At 41.8% G+C, this 17546-nt stretch overlaps 1 protein-coding gene across 3 annotated transcripts in view; it reads right to left on the bottom strand.

The window, feature by feature from the left end:
• The window catches only part of PPM1H (protein phosphatase, Mg2+/Mn2+ dependent 1H), a 257848-nt gene that overhangs the window by 156158 nt on the left and 84144 nt on the right, over positions 1-17546 (bottom strand). For all 3 annotated transcript variants that reach the window (XM_059184752.1, XM_059184750.1, XM_059184751.1), the window contains exon 2: positions 6143-6308. In XM_059184752.1, the coding sequence (XP_059040735.1) occupies positions 6143-6308 (166 nt within the window). The remainder of the gene's footprint in view (positions 1-6142; positions 6309-17546) is intronic.

Raw genomic sequence — 17546 nt, 5'->3', positions numbered from 1 at the left:
TTGATGAACATAGATTCGAAAATTCTCATCAAAATACTAGCCAATAGGATCCAACAGTACATTAAAAGGATTATTCACCACTGCCAAGTAGGATTTATTCCAGGGCTGCAAGGTTGGTTCAACATCTGCAAATCAATCAATGTGATACAACACATTAATAAAAGAAAGAACAAGAACCATATGATATTCTCAATAGATGCTGAAAAAGCATTTGACAACGTACAGCATCTCTTCCTGATCAAAACCCTTCGAAGTGTAGGATAGAGGGCACATATCTCAATATTATCAAAGCCATCTAAGAAAAACCCACCGGAAATATCATTCTCAATGGAGAAAAACTGAAAGCTTTTCTGCTAAGTTCAGGAACACGGCAGGGATGTCCATTATCACCACTGCTATTCAACATAGTACTAGAAGTCCTGGCCTGAGCAATCAGACAACAAAAAGAAATTAAAGGCATCCAAATCAGCAAAGAAGTAGTCAAGCTATCACTCTTTGCAGATGATATGATACTATATTTGGAAAACCCAAAAGACTCCACTCCAAAACTGCTAGAACTTGTACAGGAATTCAGTAAAGTGTCAGGATATAAAATCAATGCACGGAAATCAGTTGCATTTCTTTACACCAACAACAAGACAGAAAAAAGAGAAATTAGGGAGTCAATCCCATTTACAGTTGCACCCAAAACCATAAAATACCTAGGAATAAACAAAGAGGAAAAGAATCTATACTCAGAAAACTATAAAGTACTCAGGAAAGAAACTGAGGAATACACAAAGAAATGGAAAAATGTTCCATGCTCCTGGATTGGAAGAATAAATATTGTGACAATGTCTATGCTACCTAAAGCAATCTACACATTTAATGCAATCCCTATCAAAATCCCACCCATTTTTTCAAAGAAATGGAACAAATAATCCTAAAATTTATATGGAACCAGAAAAGACCTTGAATAGCCAGAAGAATATTGAAAAAGAAAGCCAAAATTGGTGGCATCACAATTCCAGACTTCAAGCTCTATTACAAAGCTGTCATCATCAAGACAGTATGGTCCTGGCACAAAAACAGACACATAAATCAATGGAACTGAATAGAGAGCCCAGAAGTAGACCCTCAGCTCTATGGTCAACTAACCTTCAACAAAGCAGGAAAAAATGTCCAATGGGAAAAGAAAGCCTCTTAAGCAAATGGTGTTGGGAAAATTGGATAGCCACATGCAGAAAAATGAAACTGGACCATTTCCTTACACCACACACGAAAATAGACTCAAAATGGATGAAGGACCTCAATGTGAAAAAGGAATCCATCAAAATCCTTGAGGAGAACACAGGCAGCAACCTCTTCAACCTCAGTTGCAGCAACATCTTCCTAGGAACATCACCAAAGGCAAGGGAAGCAAGGGCAAAAATGAACTATTGGGACTTCATCAAGATCAAAAGCTTCTGCATAGCAAAGAAAACAGTTAACGAAACCAAAAGACAACTGACAGAATGGGAGAAGATATTTGTAAACAATATATCAGATAAAGGGCTAGTATCCAAAATCTATAAAGAACTTAAAGAACTATCTATAATCTATAAAGAACTATAAGGAACTCTATAAAGAACTTATCAAACTCAACACCCAAAGAACAAATACTTCCAATCAAGAGATGGGCAGAGGACATGAACATTTTGCAAAGAAAACATCCAGATGGCCAACAGACACATGAAAAAAATGCTCCACATCACTCGGCATCAGGGAAATACAAATCAAAACCACAATGAGATACAACCTCACACCAGTCAGAATGGCTAAAATTAACAAGTCAGGAAATGATATGCTGGCGAGAATACAGAGTAAGGGGAACCTTCCTACCCTTGTCGGTAGGAATGCAAGCTGGTGCAACCACTCTGGAAAACAGCATGGAGGTTCCTCAAAAAGTTGAAAATAGAGCTACCCTATGACCCAGCAATGGCACTACTAGGTATTTACCCTAAAGATACAAACGTAGTGATCTGAAGGGGCACGTGCACCCAAATGTTTATAGCAGCAATGTCCACAATAGCCAAACTATGGAAAGAACTTAGATGCCCAACAACAGATGAATGGATAAAGAAGATGTGGTGTATATATACAATGGAATACGATGCAGCCATCAAAAGAAACAGAATCTTGCCATTTGCAATGACACGGGTGGAACTAGAGGGTATTATGCTCAGCAAAATAAATCAATCAGAGAAAGATGATTATCATATGATCTCCCTGATATGAGGAAGTGGAGATGCAACATGGGGTGTTTGGAGGGTAGGAAAAGAATAAATAAAACAAGACAGGATTGGGAGGGAGACAAACCATAAGAGACTCTTAATCTCACAAAACAAACTGAGGGCTGCTGTGGGGAGGGGGATCAGGAGAGACTGGTGGGGTTATGGACATTGGGGAGGGTATGCACTATGGTGAGTGCTGTGAAGTGTGCAAACCTGGCGATTCACAGATCTGTAGCCCTGGGGCTAATAATACATTATATGTTTATAAAAAATTTTTAAAAATTATTATTTTTTTGGTTAAAGATTTTATTTATTTATTTGACAGAGATCACAAGTAGACAGAGAGGCAGACAGAGAGAAAGAGGGAAGCAGGCTTCCTGCTGAGCAGAGAGCCTGATGCGGGGCTCGATCCAAGGACCCTGAGATCATGACCTGAGGTGAAGGCAGAGGCTTTAACCACCGAGCCACCCAGGTACCCAAAATTTCAAAATTTAAAAAAAAAAAATGGGCAAAGGATTCAAAGATAGAAAGATAAATATTGAATAAAGAACACGTGATGTTTCTTTTAAGAAGCTATATCTGGCCAATAAACACATAAAAAATGCTCAACATCACTAACCATTAGGGAAATACAAAACCAGGAGATACCACTTCACACCCATTAGGATGGCTACTTAAAAAAACAAAAAACAAAAACCAAAAACCCCAAAACCAGAAATCAACAAGTGTTGGCAAGAATGGGGAGAAATTGGATTCCTGTGCATTGCTGGTTGTCATGGAAAATGATGCAGCTACTGGAGAAAACAGTATGGCAGCTCCTCAAAAACTTAAACAGAATTACTGTATCATCTAGCAATTCCACTCTGGCCATAAATCCAAAAGAACTGAAAGCAGGGATTGACAGATACCTGTAGACCTATGTCTATAGCAATATTATTCACGATAGCCAGAAGATAGAAGCAAGTGTCCCTTGATGGACAAATTGATAAAATGGTATGTATACATAACAACGGAATATTATTCAGTCTTAACCTTGAATGAAATTTTGACACATTCTACAACACAGATAAATTCTAAAGACATTATAAATGAAATAAACCAGACACAAAATGACAACTGTTGTATAATTCCACTTATATGAGGTACCTAGAGTAGTCAAATTTGTAGAGAAAAAAGTAAAATAGTTAACTGCCAGGGGCTGAGGGCAGGGAAGAACAGGGGTTAGAGTTTAATGGGTAGAGTTTCAATTTCAGAAAAAGTTTTGGAGATGGAGGGCAGTAATGGTAAGAAAGTGTTTGATGCCCCTATACTGTATACCTAAAAATTGGTTAAGATGATAAATTTTAGGTTATGTATAATTTCCCATAATTAAAAAACAGCAGCACAGCTCTTGCCTTAAACTCCTAATAAAAAGCCTAATATATAAGGCAGATAGGAGTGAGGTGCCTACAGCTGGAGCAGGAAATGGAGGGGCAGGAAGTGTCCACACTGCTTGACATCTCCTGGCTGCCTCCTGGAACAAGGACCCCACAGAGCTATAGAATGATCACAAGCAAGGTTCATAGCTCCATCCTAAAGAACTAAGGCACTGGTTTCACTGCTCTTTTTTGTTTGTTTGTTTGTTTCAAAACAAAAACCACAACATACATACATACACTTATTTATTTATTTATTTATATGGGGGGGGGGTAGGTGATGGGACAGAAAGCAAGAGAGAATTTTTTTTAAGATTTAAAATTTTTATTTATTTAAAGATTTTATTTATTTATTGATAGACACAGCAAGAGAGGGAACACAAGCAGGAGGAGTGGGAGAGAGAGAGAAGCAGGCTTCCCGCTGAGCAGGGAGCCCAGTGAAAGACTTGATCCCAGGACCCTGGGCTCATGACCTGATCTGAACACAGATGCTTAATGACTGAGCGACCGAGGCACCCCAAGATTTTTTAAAAAATATATTTATTTGAGAGAGAACAAGAGAAAGAGAATGGGAGATGAGGGGCAGAGGGAGAAGCAGACTCTGCACTAAGCAGGGAGTCCCACACAGGGCTCAATCCCAGGACCCTGGAATCACGCCCTGAGTAGACAGAAGACACTTAACTAACTGAACCACCCAGGTTCCCTGGAGAGAAAAAGAATCTTAAGCAGGCTCTACGCTCAGTAGAGAGCCCCACTAGAGGTGGGGGTTTCTCAATCTAAGGACCCTGAGATCATGACCTGAACCGAAACCAAGAATCAGACACTGAAGTGACTGAGACACCCAGGTGTCCCTGGTTTCACTGTTCTTAAGGACAGGAAGTTAAAAAGCTACTCCTGGCTCTATTTCTAGGAGGAATTTAGCAACAAGGAAAAATGACATCATCAACTGGCCTTGGGCCAAATGTCAGTGCTGACTAATTTTTACAGAAATCACTTCATATCCTGGTGGCAGGGGAGAACTATCAGGGGAAAGAGCAACATGAAGTCACTGGCACCCATATCAATTATTATCAATATCTCACAGGCTCTGAGCCCTTTTCCGTAATAACTCAATCCTCGAAACAATCCTGTCAAATAGGCATGAAGGAAAATTGTGTGATCACTCACTACCAAATGGATAAACAGACAAAATTCAGTGGACATTATCCACAGAGAATCCCTCAAGCGGAACTGACTTTAGGATAGTAACTGCTCACATTTATCAAGGACTTATTAATTAAGACACCTAGCTCAACATTTCCATAGACAGTGGATTTCATACTTCCATCCAGTCTTTTCCCACCATATTCGGTAACAGTTATTATTATTACTCCTTTTTCTAGGAAACTAAGGCTCAAAGAAAAAATAACTATGTTAAAGTTAAATGGTTTGATAAATGACGGACTATGATGGATTAGGCTGAAACCTACTGTTCCAGAGCCTGTGCCCTTAACCATTTTTGTCTGTACTGCCCATCTGAGTCCTTGACTCTGGCCCTTTGGGAAAAGCCCAGTCAATACTTCCTTTAGCCTTGAACACAAGTACAACTAATGAGTCTCTATAGGTCACTGTGTTTCTAAGTTGAACGAGTATGAACCAAATAAATCAGGAGTCTCATTCCCTGAGTATAAACGCAATGAGATACTATTTCTTACACGGAGAAAATTTTCCTGGACCCTTTACAATCCTCTAAAAATGAATATACAACAATATCTGCAAGATTACTAGAATAAAAAGTCACATTCGGATCATCTCAAAGTTTCTTTTCTGTAAGCTAAATAATCTGCTGGTGGACAGAGTACCAATTATTTCCTCTACTTTTCTAAGTGCTTCTTCAGAACTTTCTGAGGATGTCTGCTTTCTTCTCCAGAAACTGAAGAGAGAAGAAACGCTACGGTTTGTCAACAGGGCATTCAGTCTGCAGGGCTGCCCCACGGGATGCAAGGGCTTTGGGCCAACTGAGACAAGGACTAACTGGGAAGAGCATCAACCAGAGGCTCCCGCTGGACAACTCTGACAGACAGGCCAGCACAAGAAGGGGACAGAGCTGGGGCAGGGCAGTAAGCCAATGGCTAGAGTTCCTTCCATCCCTCAGGAGAGGCTTCCAGAGACCACCTCCTTCACGAAAATCTTTTAAGTGGCTCTTTTACAACCACCAAACAATATACATATTGTATCTCAATAAAACCTATCTACAATGTGGGTGTTTTATTTACCCTAAGTGTTAAGAACCTAATAAGCACCAGCTCTTCACACACATGTCACCTCCAGCTGTGACTGTGTGCTACCCTGAGTACAGACCGGCTGCTCCATTAACTCTGGGGACATTGCTTTTCTCTCTCCCACTGCAGATGGGATTCAGCTCTAGCTCCTCACAGCGGGGCCAGGGTGCCCATGTGCCTCTCACCTGAGAACTAGGGGTGAAGAGGATCTTACCGAGTTCTCCTTCAGTTGCAGCCCCTCCCCATTGGGAAGGGAGGACCGTCTCTTAGCCGAGTTCCTGTTCGGGGTTGAGGTAATGGCCCCTGCTTTCTTCTTCACAGTGAGGACCTCACAGCTGGCTTGGTCTTCATTATGTGTGCTCTTCCCGGCATTGATAACCCTGCAGAAGAAGCCAGAAGAGTGGTCAGACAGTGATTGCAGGAAAGCTCAGAGCCCAGTCTCAAGAGTCAGCCTTGGCAGGCTCCAAAACTAAAAGCCTACCTAGAGCACAGGACCCTGTGATCTTGTTATTTTATGTTCCCAAGTAAACTAATTTTGCTAAAATGGAATTATATTAGCACACATTAAAACATTTCCTAAAGCACTATTTCGAGCCCAGCTCACCTTCCCAGGTGTCTGAGAGCTGGTGAGCAATCACACCAATTCATTTTGGTCAAAACACAGGAGACACTCTTTTGGCAATTACCATGAAGATGGATGGGCAGGCTGGGGGGAATTCTGTTGCATTTCTCCAAGTGATAAAGAGCAAAACCCACCATTAATCTTACCAAAGAACAAGGCAGTGCAGTAATTTACAGCACACTGTAAAATCCAAGAGAACGGAGAACCACATTTCACTACTGCCGCGCCCACTTTTACTTTATTCACAGAGAAGAGAGTTCATCAAAGGTGTATTTTTAAAATTATCTTTAATCCTTCATTTTTTTTCTCCTACAGAATAATATTCATCACGTTGTACCATTACATTAGGCTATAGGGGACTCTGATTTGGACATGTGACCATATGATATTACAGCATGTTGATAATGCTTTGCCTAATTACTAAGTGTTTTAAGCATAGGAACGTTTTAGAAGAACATGCTACATCATTCATCCACCTTTTCTGTATCAGGTGACTGCAGGTGAACTCTGGGGTTTCAGCATCATTTTCTTATTAAGTGATTAATTAGCAGCTAAAATAGATTTCCCAAAAGAGAGAGCTCTCTTTGCCATTGGCTGTATTTTCTTTTCAAAACTTCAACAGTGTCACAGTCGGTGACAGAATGAATGTGGAGGGGTGTGGAACAGAACTCAGTAGCAAGGAAAAGAAAAGATGCTTTTTTTATTTTTTAAGGTGAGATAGTAGGAAATCTAGAAACCCATTCTGTGTGATGTGTATACCACTCTATCAAGCTGGTTATATTCCCTCCTAAGTAGAAGATAATCCTTTTCAAATAACTTTTTAAAATTTTGAATTGTGAAATAATTACAGACTCAGAGTGAATTGCTAAAACAATGCACAGTTTCAGGCACCCTTGCCCCAGCTGTATTATTTGACATACCTACAGTAGAATAGCACAACAGGCAACTAACACCGATGAAATACTGTTAATCAGACTGCAGACCTTATCCAAATTTAACCATATTTTTAATATCAAACGGCTCTCAGTATTAAAAACTGTGTAGATTTCCATAAGCCAATACACACTCACCACAACCGAACGGGAAATAGAGAGGAAATGGGGATCCGAGTGCCCCCAAGATCTAAGGGTATGTTTCAAGCATCCTTCTACCAAGCGTTGGGAGTGTGCGGACATGTTTCAGATGTTTTAACATTTACTTCGTTTAAAAAAAAAATTATTTTTTTTTAAAAGCCTGGGTGGCTCAGTGGGGTGGGCCTCTGCCTTCAGCTCAGGTCATGGTCCCAGGGTGCTGGGATCGAGCCCCGCATCGGGCTCTCTGCTCAGCAGGGAGCCTGCTTCCTCCTCTCTCTGCCTGCCTCTCTGCCTACTTGTGATCTCTGTCAAATAAATAAATAAAATCTTTAAAAAAAAATTATTTATTCATTTGAGACAGAGGAGGGGCAATGCCAATCCCAGGACCTGGAGACCATGACCTGAGCCTTAGCCAAAGGCAGACAGACTTAACCAACTGAGCCATCCAGATGCCCCTTAATATTTGCTTTAAATTTATTTTTTAAATGTATAGCATTTTGGGAAAAAATGCAATAATTTAGAAGTTCATTCCCATCTGTTACACGTGAACATAGAAATGTCCATGGTCTACATATTCAGGCAGCTTTGGCATAATATGCCTATCTTTTCTCTTTAATTGACTTACCACTTGACTGGGAAGAGAAATTTAAAAAAATAGATCACTTGCAATTGCTTATCTATATGTTATATGAAAAAGACCACACCTGTCATCTATTATTGCCCTTATCTCAAATTTTTGGGTTAATCAAAACTGCTCCATAACCCTTACGGGGTTTATTATAAATTTCAATGTAAGCATATGTTTATACACAAAAGCCTACCTTTACTCACTTTATGTATTACACTTCATTCATTTTAAGATTTTTAAAAAGTAGATCGCTGCTTACAGAGTCTGAAACTCATTGTCTAGGGACCTGTGCAGGGAGGTGGGGATCCTTGTGACCTCTGAGGTCAAATCTGTCTCTTGTGTTTATGACACTCTTGCTGATGCTGGGATGGGACTGGGAGAGATCAAGGCCTAGTTTTCTGCCCCACCTTCACTCTCCCCAGTCTTTACTCTATGAGGAGAGACTTTCATATGGTTTAAGTTAAAATGTAATTTCCTATGGTTTAAGTCACCGTGTGCTTGAAGACTATTAATACTACCACACTCACCACCTGAGCTAAATCAATTAGTCCAGGTTTTGCAGCCAGGAAGTAGTGCCGCTAGGACACAGAACGACCCCCCCCCCCCCCAACCTAATCTCTTCCTATTACACATTGTGGCTTGCATGGTCTGTGGTAGGCCAGGCTGAACCGTGTGGGGAGGCACAGGAGCAGCAGATTAGAATCAGGGAGCTCACTACCAGGCGTGACAGAAATGGGAATAAGCTGCCTCTTCTGTAACTAGTGGAGAAAGGACCCAGAGGGAGGATGAGGGATGGATGGTTCAGATCTGCCTGTCTTGAGATGAGTCCACGTTTGGTCCCACGGTTTGCAGCTGGCAGAGCACATGCGTTTGTCCAGAGTCTCCTTCTCACATCTACCTTTGGAGAACCAAACCAGGCCAAGGAAGGCAGTTTAAAATACCACCTGCCTCTTCTCAGTCATGGGGAGCAACTTGCCAAGCAACCCATGAGGGGTGGGCTGCTGGCTGGCTGGCTGGGGCCGATACCCTCCCCATGCCTCTCCCACGAACGGCTTCCCCACGGAAAGCGGAAGTGGAGGTTTGGCTGGGAAAACCAATTCGTGACAACTGTTCCCTCCATATCGTCTTCTGTACAACATCCCAGCTGCTATTTCTGGAAGTTGGTATCACCCCTACCACTGGCACCTAAACTTGGGCTGCAGTCAAGTCTTTTTGTAACAAAAAAAGCATCACTGATCTCCAATAGCGACAGGCCAGGCTGACTCATCAGGCACTGCTGTTTTCCACCAGTCAACAAAGCTACTATAATTACATACATCCTGAACCGTGGGCACCTGAAAGGGCTTTACCTCCTCCCGCTCTCAGTGGATATTAAACTCCAAAGTTGACCTAACTTCAGCAAGAAACCTTAGAAACTTTCTTTTGTGCACGAGCAGCCTGGGGCCCTGGAGGGCTCCGTTGTGCACAAGGTCATGCAGCTAAATACGGCAGAGCCATGCACACTTGTGAGCTCCCAGCAATTTCTGCTTCGGCTCTCAGTTGTTTTATTTTCCTATTGTGTATCTATTCTTACCCGCACTTGGTTCAGAATGCTGTACTGCAATGACTCATCAAAGCCAGAGAACTGTGACAGATCACTAGTGGCCTTACTTTGCCATTTCAGGTTGAATATAGCTTGTGAATGACACTAACGAAATATCAGTCAGTCCGAAATGTTGCCCTGATGGGAAGACAGTAGCCCCAACCTGGGAAGCCTGTTTGGTCAGATATCTGGTTATTATTCAGATATTAAAGTCAGATTAATTTAAAGCCATTGGCTTCAACAACAACAAAAAACCCCCCACAATTTCTTGTCCCATATTTCATATCATTTCAAATCCCTTACTCCATCTTTGCTAGAAAAACATGGTTCTTCTTCTTCTTCTTTTAGGATTTTATTTATTTATTTGACAGAGAGAGACACAGTGAGAGAGGGAACACAAGCAGGGGGAGTGAGAGAGGGAGAAGCAGGCTTCCCACTGAGCAGGGAGCCTGATTGGGGGCTTGATCATGACCTGAGCCAAAGGCAATGCTTAATGACTGAGCCACCCAGGGCCACCATGCCCTGGTTCTCCTTAAAGTACTCTGGCTTTAAAAAGCTTAACCTCTATCAATTTAAATATTTTATTTTGTTCTTCAGAGGCAAATGATCTGTTTATAAAACGTACATGAAATCTTCAATACCTCTAAAAGTAAACCAAGAAACACTTTGTTTCCCCAAGCAAAGGAGTATCACGCTATTAATAGATGCAATAATTTTATTTAATCTAAGCAGCTGTACCCCTAGCTACACTCCCTACTTATCTTCTGCTCCAGTATGAAGTCAGCACTATCTTGAGATCAAGAGGAATGACTTTAAGATGTGCATTCTTTATCTTAGCCTGATGCTTAGTTTAAAGACTTAAAAGCAAAATGCTGGTGGACCAGGAACTGTCCTATCTTTAGGGACATTATTTTCCAATTGCCTACAAAGAGGGAAGCTATCTTCCTTGGAATTGAACTGGAGGCAATGAGCATAGCAATTAAGAACACAGGCTCTCTCCCCAGAACACAGCACACAGCAGGTGCTCAACAAATGTTTGCTGAATGAGTGAACGAAAACCAGGAATCAGCTCTGCTACTTGCAAGATGTGGAGGAATAACACTCTCTCACATTTGTTGAGAATGAACTATGTGCCAGGCACTGTCGTCAGCTTTACAGGCAGTAATGAACTCATTTAAGCCTCCTGTCAGATCTGTGAGTTAGCCACCACTATTGTTCTTGTTAAAGGTTAAATCATTGCCAAGTGGACGGGCAAAGTGTTCAGCCAACCCTATTAACTTCTATAAACTTCATTTCTTGAGCAGTGCTTTGTGGATTAAATTCTAGAAGTGGCTAAGTTACGTGTGTGCTGGCGAGGGGGGGATTTCTGGTCATTAATCAAGAACTGGAAAAATTTGAAGTTAGGATTAAAACACGGGGGGAGAATTGCTGGAGAGTGAACAGGAAGAATGCCTCTGTCTCCTCAATATGAAGAGTATACATTCAGTTCTTTCACCTCTGAGAAGACCACGGCACACCTGCCCTGGGAGAGAGATGTGTGATAAAGTTAAATTTGTTTTAGGGCTTTGTCTACCTTCAACTGTACCCAAACACCTAGATTTCTGGACTAGGTCTCTCCAACCATTGTTGGTTGGTGAGGAAGGAGGGGTCAGCCGTCACGTACTAGCACAGTAAGTGATGCTTGGAATCCTTCAAAGAAAGTGTCAGCTGGGACTCTCCTTTCTTGATTGTCTTTGTAAGCCCTTTTGAGAATGGTTCCATTGCCTATTCTCTGGGCCTGAGTCTTTTGTGACAGGGCTCAAGCCTTGAGTATACTTGAGGGTACTCACTTGTCTGAATTTAGTAATAGCTACCTGTTGTCTGTGTCATAGTATCAGGGAAGTGTCCTTGTAACCAAGATTAAGCAGATGATAAGGCAGATAACCAATGGTTGGAGAGACCTAGTCCAGACCTGGCCTCTCCACTAATTACTAATCCTAGCTGTGTGTTCCTGCACAAGTTACTCTCTCTCTTTAAAATGGGGATAGCAGACCTCTTAAATCACACAGAGCATGAGAATTAAATACCCCAGCACAGGAAGTATTTCAGAGTGTCTGGTACCCAGTGAGCACTCAGGATATATTATTTATTAATATTATATCCAATACAAAGCTAGCTCTTCCTTCTGTTGGGCCCAAGGGACTTTATGCAGTTGTGAAAATCTGAAGAGACTCTCCCTCTCCCTCCCTCCTGTTAGGATCCCTCTGCCTGCCTCCAGGACACATGGGCACCTTCATGCACCCAGAGCCTTCAAGCAGCATCATGAGACACTTGCCAGAACAGGGACCTTGAGCAAGGACATCTGCTCTTCTGAGTCCTCTTTTCAAAATTATTACAACAATGAAGCTACATGTGAAGCAACATGTGATAGCTAGGAAAGCACTCACAGGGTCATGACTGCATTGTTTCTAGATTTCCATCCAGACCTGCCCACAGATGCCATTTCTGGACCCCTAGACTCCTGGATTCAAAAGCTCAGGTCTCAGATCCCACAGAAGATGACCAAATACAGAATCTGGCTTGGTTGTTTCAGTTGTTATAATTATATTGCTTTGTTTTTAAAAGAAATAAAGGCCTGAACAGTTTAGGCTATAAAGTTTATACTAGTGCTACTACTGCTAAGCAGGCAGTAATTACACTGGCTCAGAAGGAGAAAGTAATTGACAAAGGCCATCAGGTGAAGTGAGAGATTGCTGATTCATATATAATTGAGAAGCAGACAGCAAAAGGCTGTAGGGGGAGGGAATGGAAATGAATAATTTATGGGAGACCAAATACAACTACCGATTATTAAAATTCTCTTTTCTAAGTAACCTCCTAGGTAATGTTGTGTGTGACTCTCTGAAGGGGCTACTGACCACCCAAATAAGCTGGAATATACGGACAACTTAATCCCTACCTCCAAGGGAGTTAAGAACCTCTCATTCTTGGTATACTAGAAAACCCTGCCTCTGACCAGGAAGCTAAGCCTTTGATAACAGTCATCAGCAAAAACAACCAGAACATTCAGTGAGAATAAGCGCTTCTCCCTAACAGTTTCAGCCACCTCAGGGTAGGTCATCTCAGCCCATGAGTTAACGGTCAGTCAGGCGTTACCAGGCAGGGAGGAAAAAGGATGTCAGGAACTAGAGTTTTCTGGGGTGTGAGGCTCTCCCCTTTTAATGGGTAACTACGTACCAACACGTGCAGGAGGCAGGTGGTTGAGAAGGAAGATAAACCACGGGTGGGAAAAGAGCACATACAGGCACATCTTCTCCAGCTGGCAACCTCACACCTCTGGTTCCCAGGCCCTGTCATGAAGGGATGTGACCAATCAAGGGACTAACTGGGATTTCAAGAGCCATAATCAGCCCCCAGAGAGGTTATTATTTTATTTTTTTAAAGATTTTATTTATTTATTTGACAGACAGAGATCACAAGAAGGCAGAGAGGCAGGCAGAGAGAGAGAGAGAGGAGGAAGCAGGCTCCCCGATGAGCAGAGAACCCGATGCGGGGCTCGATCCCAGGACCCTGGGATCATGACCTGAGCTGAAAGCAGAGGCTTTAACCCACTGAGTCACCCAGGCGCCCCGAGAGGTTACTATTTTAAAGTTTTTGTCCACAAAATGTTTTTTTAAAAAGTGAACCAGTAGGGAATGCCTGGGTGGCTCAGTCCATTAAGCGTCTGCCTTCGGCTCAGGTCCTGATCCCGCAGTGCTGGGATAGGACTGAACCCCGAACTGGGCTCCCTGGTCAGCAGGGAGCCTGCTTCTCCCTCTCTGTCTGCCCCTCCCTCTGCTCATGCTACCTCTCTCTTTCTTGTTCTTTCTCAAATAAATAAATTCTTAAGAGGGAAAAAAAAGTGAACTAGTTGCCAATACTGAAAAAATTGGGATATTTACATTAAAGTCTTCATTTTCCCATTTCTCTCAAAAAACAGTACATCAGGTTACACAAGTGTCTCAGTCTCCTGTGATGACAATCAGAGGTAGGAGATCTCTCCCCTAGCTCACCCCAGACCTCACTCTGTCAGCTTGCACCACTGAGGTAACCAGCCTGGACCCAAGGCTTTTGGTTCTGCAACCCTGCATCCTGATCTGTGGGACTTCATAAGTAAACCAAGACACTTATCAGATACATAATATACTGACTGAAAAGTTTACTTTAAATATATTTACTGAGTAACCACATGGGGATGAACCAAGAAGACTAGGATATGGTTTCCACTCCCAAGAAGCCCACAGTCATCTGTGTTGGGAGACCTCCTGACAATAAGTACAGTTTGCCCAGACTGATGCCATGCTCCAGTTGTGTGTCACAAGGGATCTGGACACACAGAAGAGGAGACAACTCTGCAATCAGAGAGTCAGGTAAAGTATCATAGAGGAGTGGCATCCAAGTTCAGCCTGACGGAATGAAGGAGAAAATCAACAGAGAAAAGAGAAGGAAAGGCTCTCCAGGCAAAGGAACAGTCTGTGAAAGCAGAGAGTGACATGAACTTCATAAAGAGGGTTTAGGTGTGGTCTGAGTATAGGTTTGCTGAGGGAGCTACCTCAGAACGAGACCCTGAAATTCTATGGAACTTTATCCTACAGAGCTTATGATGCACAGGAAGAATCTAAGATTGTTTCAACAAAGGATTCATATGACCAAAACTGTTCAGGAAACTAACAGTGGCTTAATGGAGGATGGTTGCTAGAGGATAAATGACAAAGGTGAAGTGATCAACCAGGGTCTCTTACTATATAGTCCAGGTGACCAAGGGGTCATGACTCAAGCACTGGCACTGGGTAGAAGTGAGGGCTTCAGAGGAGGTGAAAGAACCGAGAATTCCCAGGAAGACCTGTTGGACCTGGGTCACAGGGGAGAAAGGAGCAAGGAGGAGGAAGGACTATCAGGTTTCCACTGACAGAAGGATTATGAATGGAGAGGAGAAGATAAAACAAGACTTGGGGGTGGGGAGTGCTGGAGGAGGAGATAATGAAATTGCTCTACGGTCAGTGAATAGAAAATTCTTGGTACTAGAAATTATAAAGGCAGTGGCAGCCCACGTTGACTTCACCAGGGGTCCACAAACTATGGCTCGTGGGCTAAATCTGGGCCACTGCTTGTTTTGTATGAACCCCCAAAATAGTTTTTGCATTTTTATGTATGTGAGGGGGAAAAAAAAAGGAGAATATTTTGCGACCTGTGAAAGTTATATGAAGTCCAAATTTCAGCGTCAGTAATTTTACTGTTTAAGTGGGATACATCTATGTTTACTCCCTTTACATATTTTTAGTTGTGGCTTTCCAGGTACAACGGCCGTTCATAGTTTTGAACTTTGCACACACTGCCTTCAAAGCCTATATATATTATTTACTGTCTATACCTTCACAGAAAATACGTGCTGACTCCTGAACTTAATTAACTATTCCACCGAATGGTCTAAAATTGTTGTAGGTCAAAAACAGTCGAATACTGACAACTTTGTATTATTACATGTAATACAGAAGTGAAGCAGAGAAAAGAGCTACCAATTTGTACAGAATTTAATGTGCATCTTGGTGTTATTAGTAACTTTAGCTTTGGATATACTTTGCTGCTAGCATTTGAGGGGGTCATCATTAGCTTCTCACCAATATAATTAAATAACCGAAGATTAAAGAACAAATACCCAAGGGTCAAAAGAAGCTATGACATTGTCACATCAATTTCCCCACATAAAAAACAATGTTTTCTTCTTCATATGGGCTGTTTTGAAATGAGCTTTCAACAAAGCAAAGGTAAAAACCAGAAAGCTGTTGTTGGGCATTTCCTTTCAATTATTCACCAGATCTTTTTGGCAAAACCATTAATATCACCAAAGTCCAGCTTTGGCATTTAAATAAGGAAGTCTGTGCCCTGTCAGATGCTGGAGCCATTCCCATTCAAAGCCACAGCGCTGCTCTGTTGGGGGCAAGCAAAAGGAAAATAAAACCTACCCAAAACGGACGTCAGTTTTGGAGCTTTTTCATTAAATAAAGCGACTTTAGAACAATATTACTTGCAGAAGTTTTTGTTGGCAATTAAAGAAAAAAAAAAAGGCAATGTGCTCGAAGCTACTATTTCTAAAGATAAGGTTTCCTTTCTTTATTTACCAGATATATCAGAACTATCACCAATGTCAGAGAAATTCATTTTTTTCCAAAACAAAATGAAACTCCATCTCAAATTTAAAACTGTGAATTTCAAAAAGGCTGAAACTGACAAAATGAAAACAAAAGATAAAAATACTTTAATCTCAACAGACATAAAAAAAATACGTAACTTTTTTAATCAGCAATTTCCTCAAAAAGTCATTCAATCTTGACTTTTCCCTTTCTCTGGGATAAACAAGGTTCTGGACAATCCAGACGTCCCCTACATTCCTTTTGAACATTAAGGCAACACAAGAACAATAATTTTATACAGAAGAGGGTTGTTTGGTGGTAAGAAGGATGAAACTCTAACTTGAGAATTCTGAGTCCTGGTTTAGAAAAGATTTTTCTTTCTTTTTTTTTTTTTTTTTTTAAGATTTTATTTATTTATTTGACAGAGATCACAGGTAGGCAGAGGCAAGCAGAGAAAGAGGAGGAAGCAGGCTCCTCACTGCGCAGAGAGCCCGACATCCATCCCAGATCATGACCTGAGCAGAAGGCAGAGGCTTTAATCCACTGAGCCACCCAGGCGCCCCTAGAAAAGATCTTTAAAACATGAGCTCTTTTATGGGAGGGGAAGGCCACTCGTCCACCTGAAATGCATGAATTTAGCTGCCTCCACACACAACAGAGCAGGAAATGCCAAGAGGGGCTGGCAACATGTTTCTATCTGCTAGAAATTTGGGAGGCAGTTAAGAACAGAGAGACTCTGGAACCAGATTCCCAGGTCTGAATGCCTAATCAGCCAGTACCTGTGTGACTTTCACTTTATCTTCCTGGGCCTCTGCTTCTTATCAGTAAGATGGGGACAATGACCACTACTTTCTGCTCAGGGTGATTGCATGAGTGTCAGAAACAGGTGCCTAACAACTTAGTTAATACTCTTAACCCTACACACAAGAAAGGTGGTCTCATTGTCCTCATTTTATTGGCTCCATCAATAATACCCTATGCAAAATGATACCGTTAAACATCCTAGACAAGCTGTTCTGGCATTTTCTCCTAGCAACTGAGGTTTTAAATGATGTATTGTGTTCACACAAACAAAGCTCTTGTAATTAGTTGCACAACAGCCAAAAATAGAACACAGGTATTGCAAGAAGGAATTGTGACACGTGCCATGGTTTCAGCACGCCAACAGAATTCCTGCAAATGTACATTAACAGCAATAATAAATTTCCCACTCATTACTTAAGTCATTGTTTTAAAAAAGACACAGGGACACCTGGATGGCTCAGTGGGTTAAAGCCTCTGTCTTCTGCTCAGGTCATGATCCCAGGGTCCTGTGATGGAGCCCCCCAACAGGCTCTCTGCTCAGCAGGGAGCCTGCTTCCTCCTTTCTCTCTGCCTGCCTCTCTGCCTACTTGTGATCTCTGCCTGTCAAATAAATAAATAAAATCTTAAAAAAAAAAAAGACACAAAACACTTTATTTTCATTGAAAATAATCTGCCTTGAAAAATCTTCAGCCTCATTTGTAGAGAAAGTCTGTTGTTCCCCACCCCCACTCCCCAGGTTAAAGCCTGAATAAAAAGAGTA

Source organism: Mustela lutreola, chromosome 8, assembly GCF_030435805.1.
Source record: "Mustela lutreola isolate mMusLut2 chromosome 8, mMusLut2.pri, whole genome shotgun sequence".
Lineage (NCBI taxonomy): Eukaryota > Metazoa > Chordata > Mammalia > Carnivora > Mustelidae > Mustela > Mustela lutreola.
Note: the sequence above shows the minus strand (reverse complement) of the source record. Positions and strands in the feature narration are given on the sequence as shown.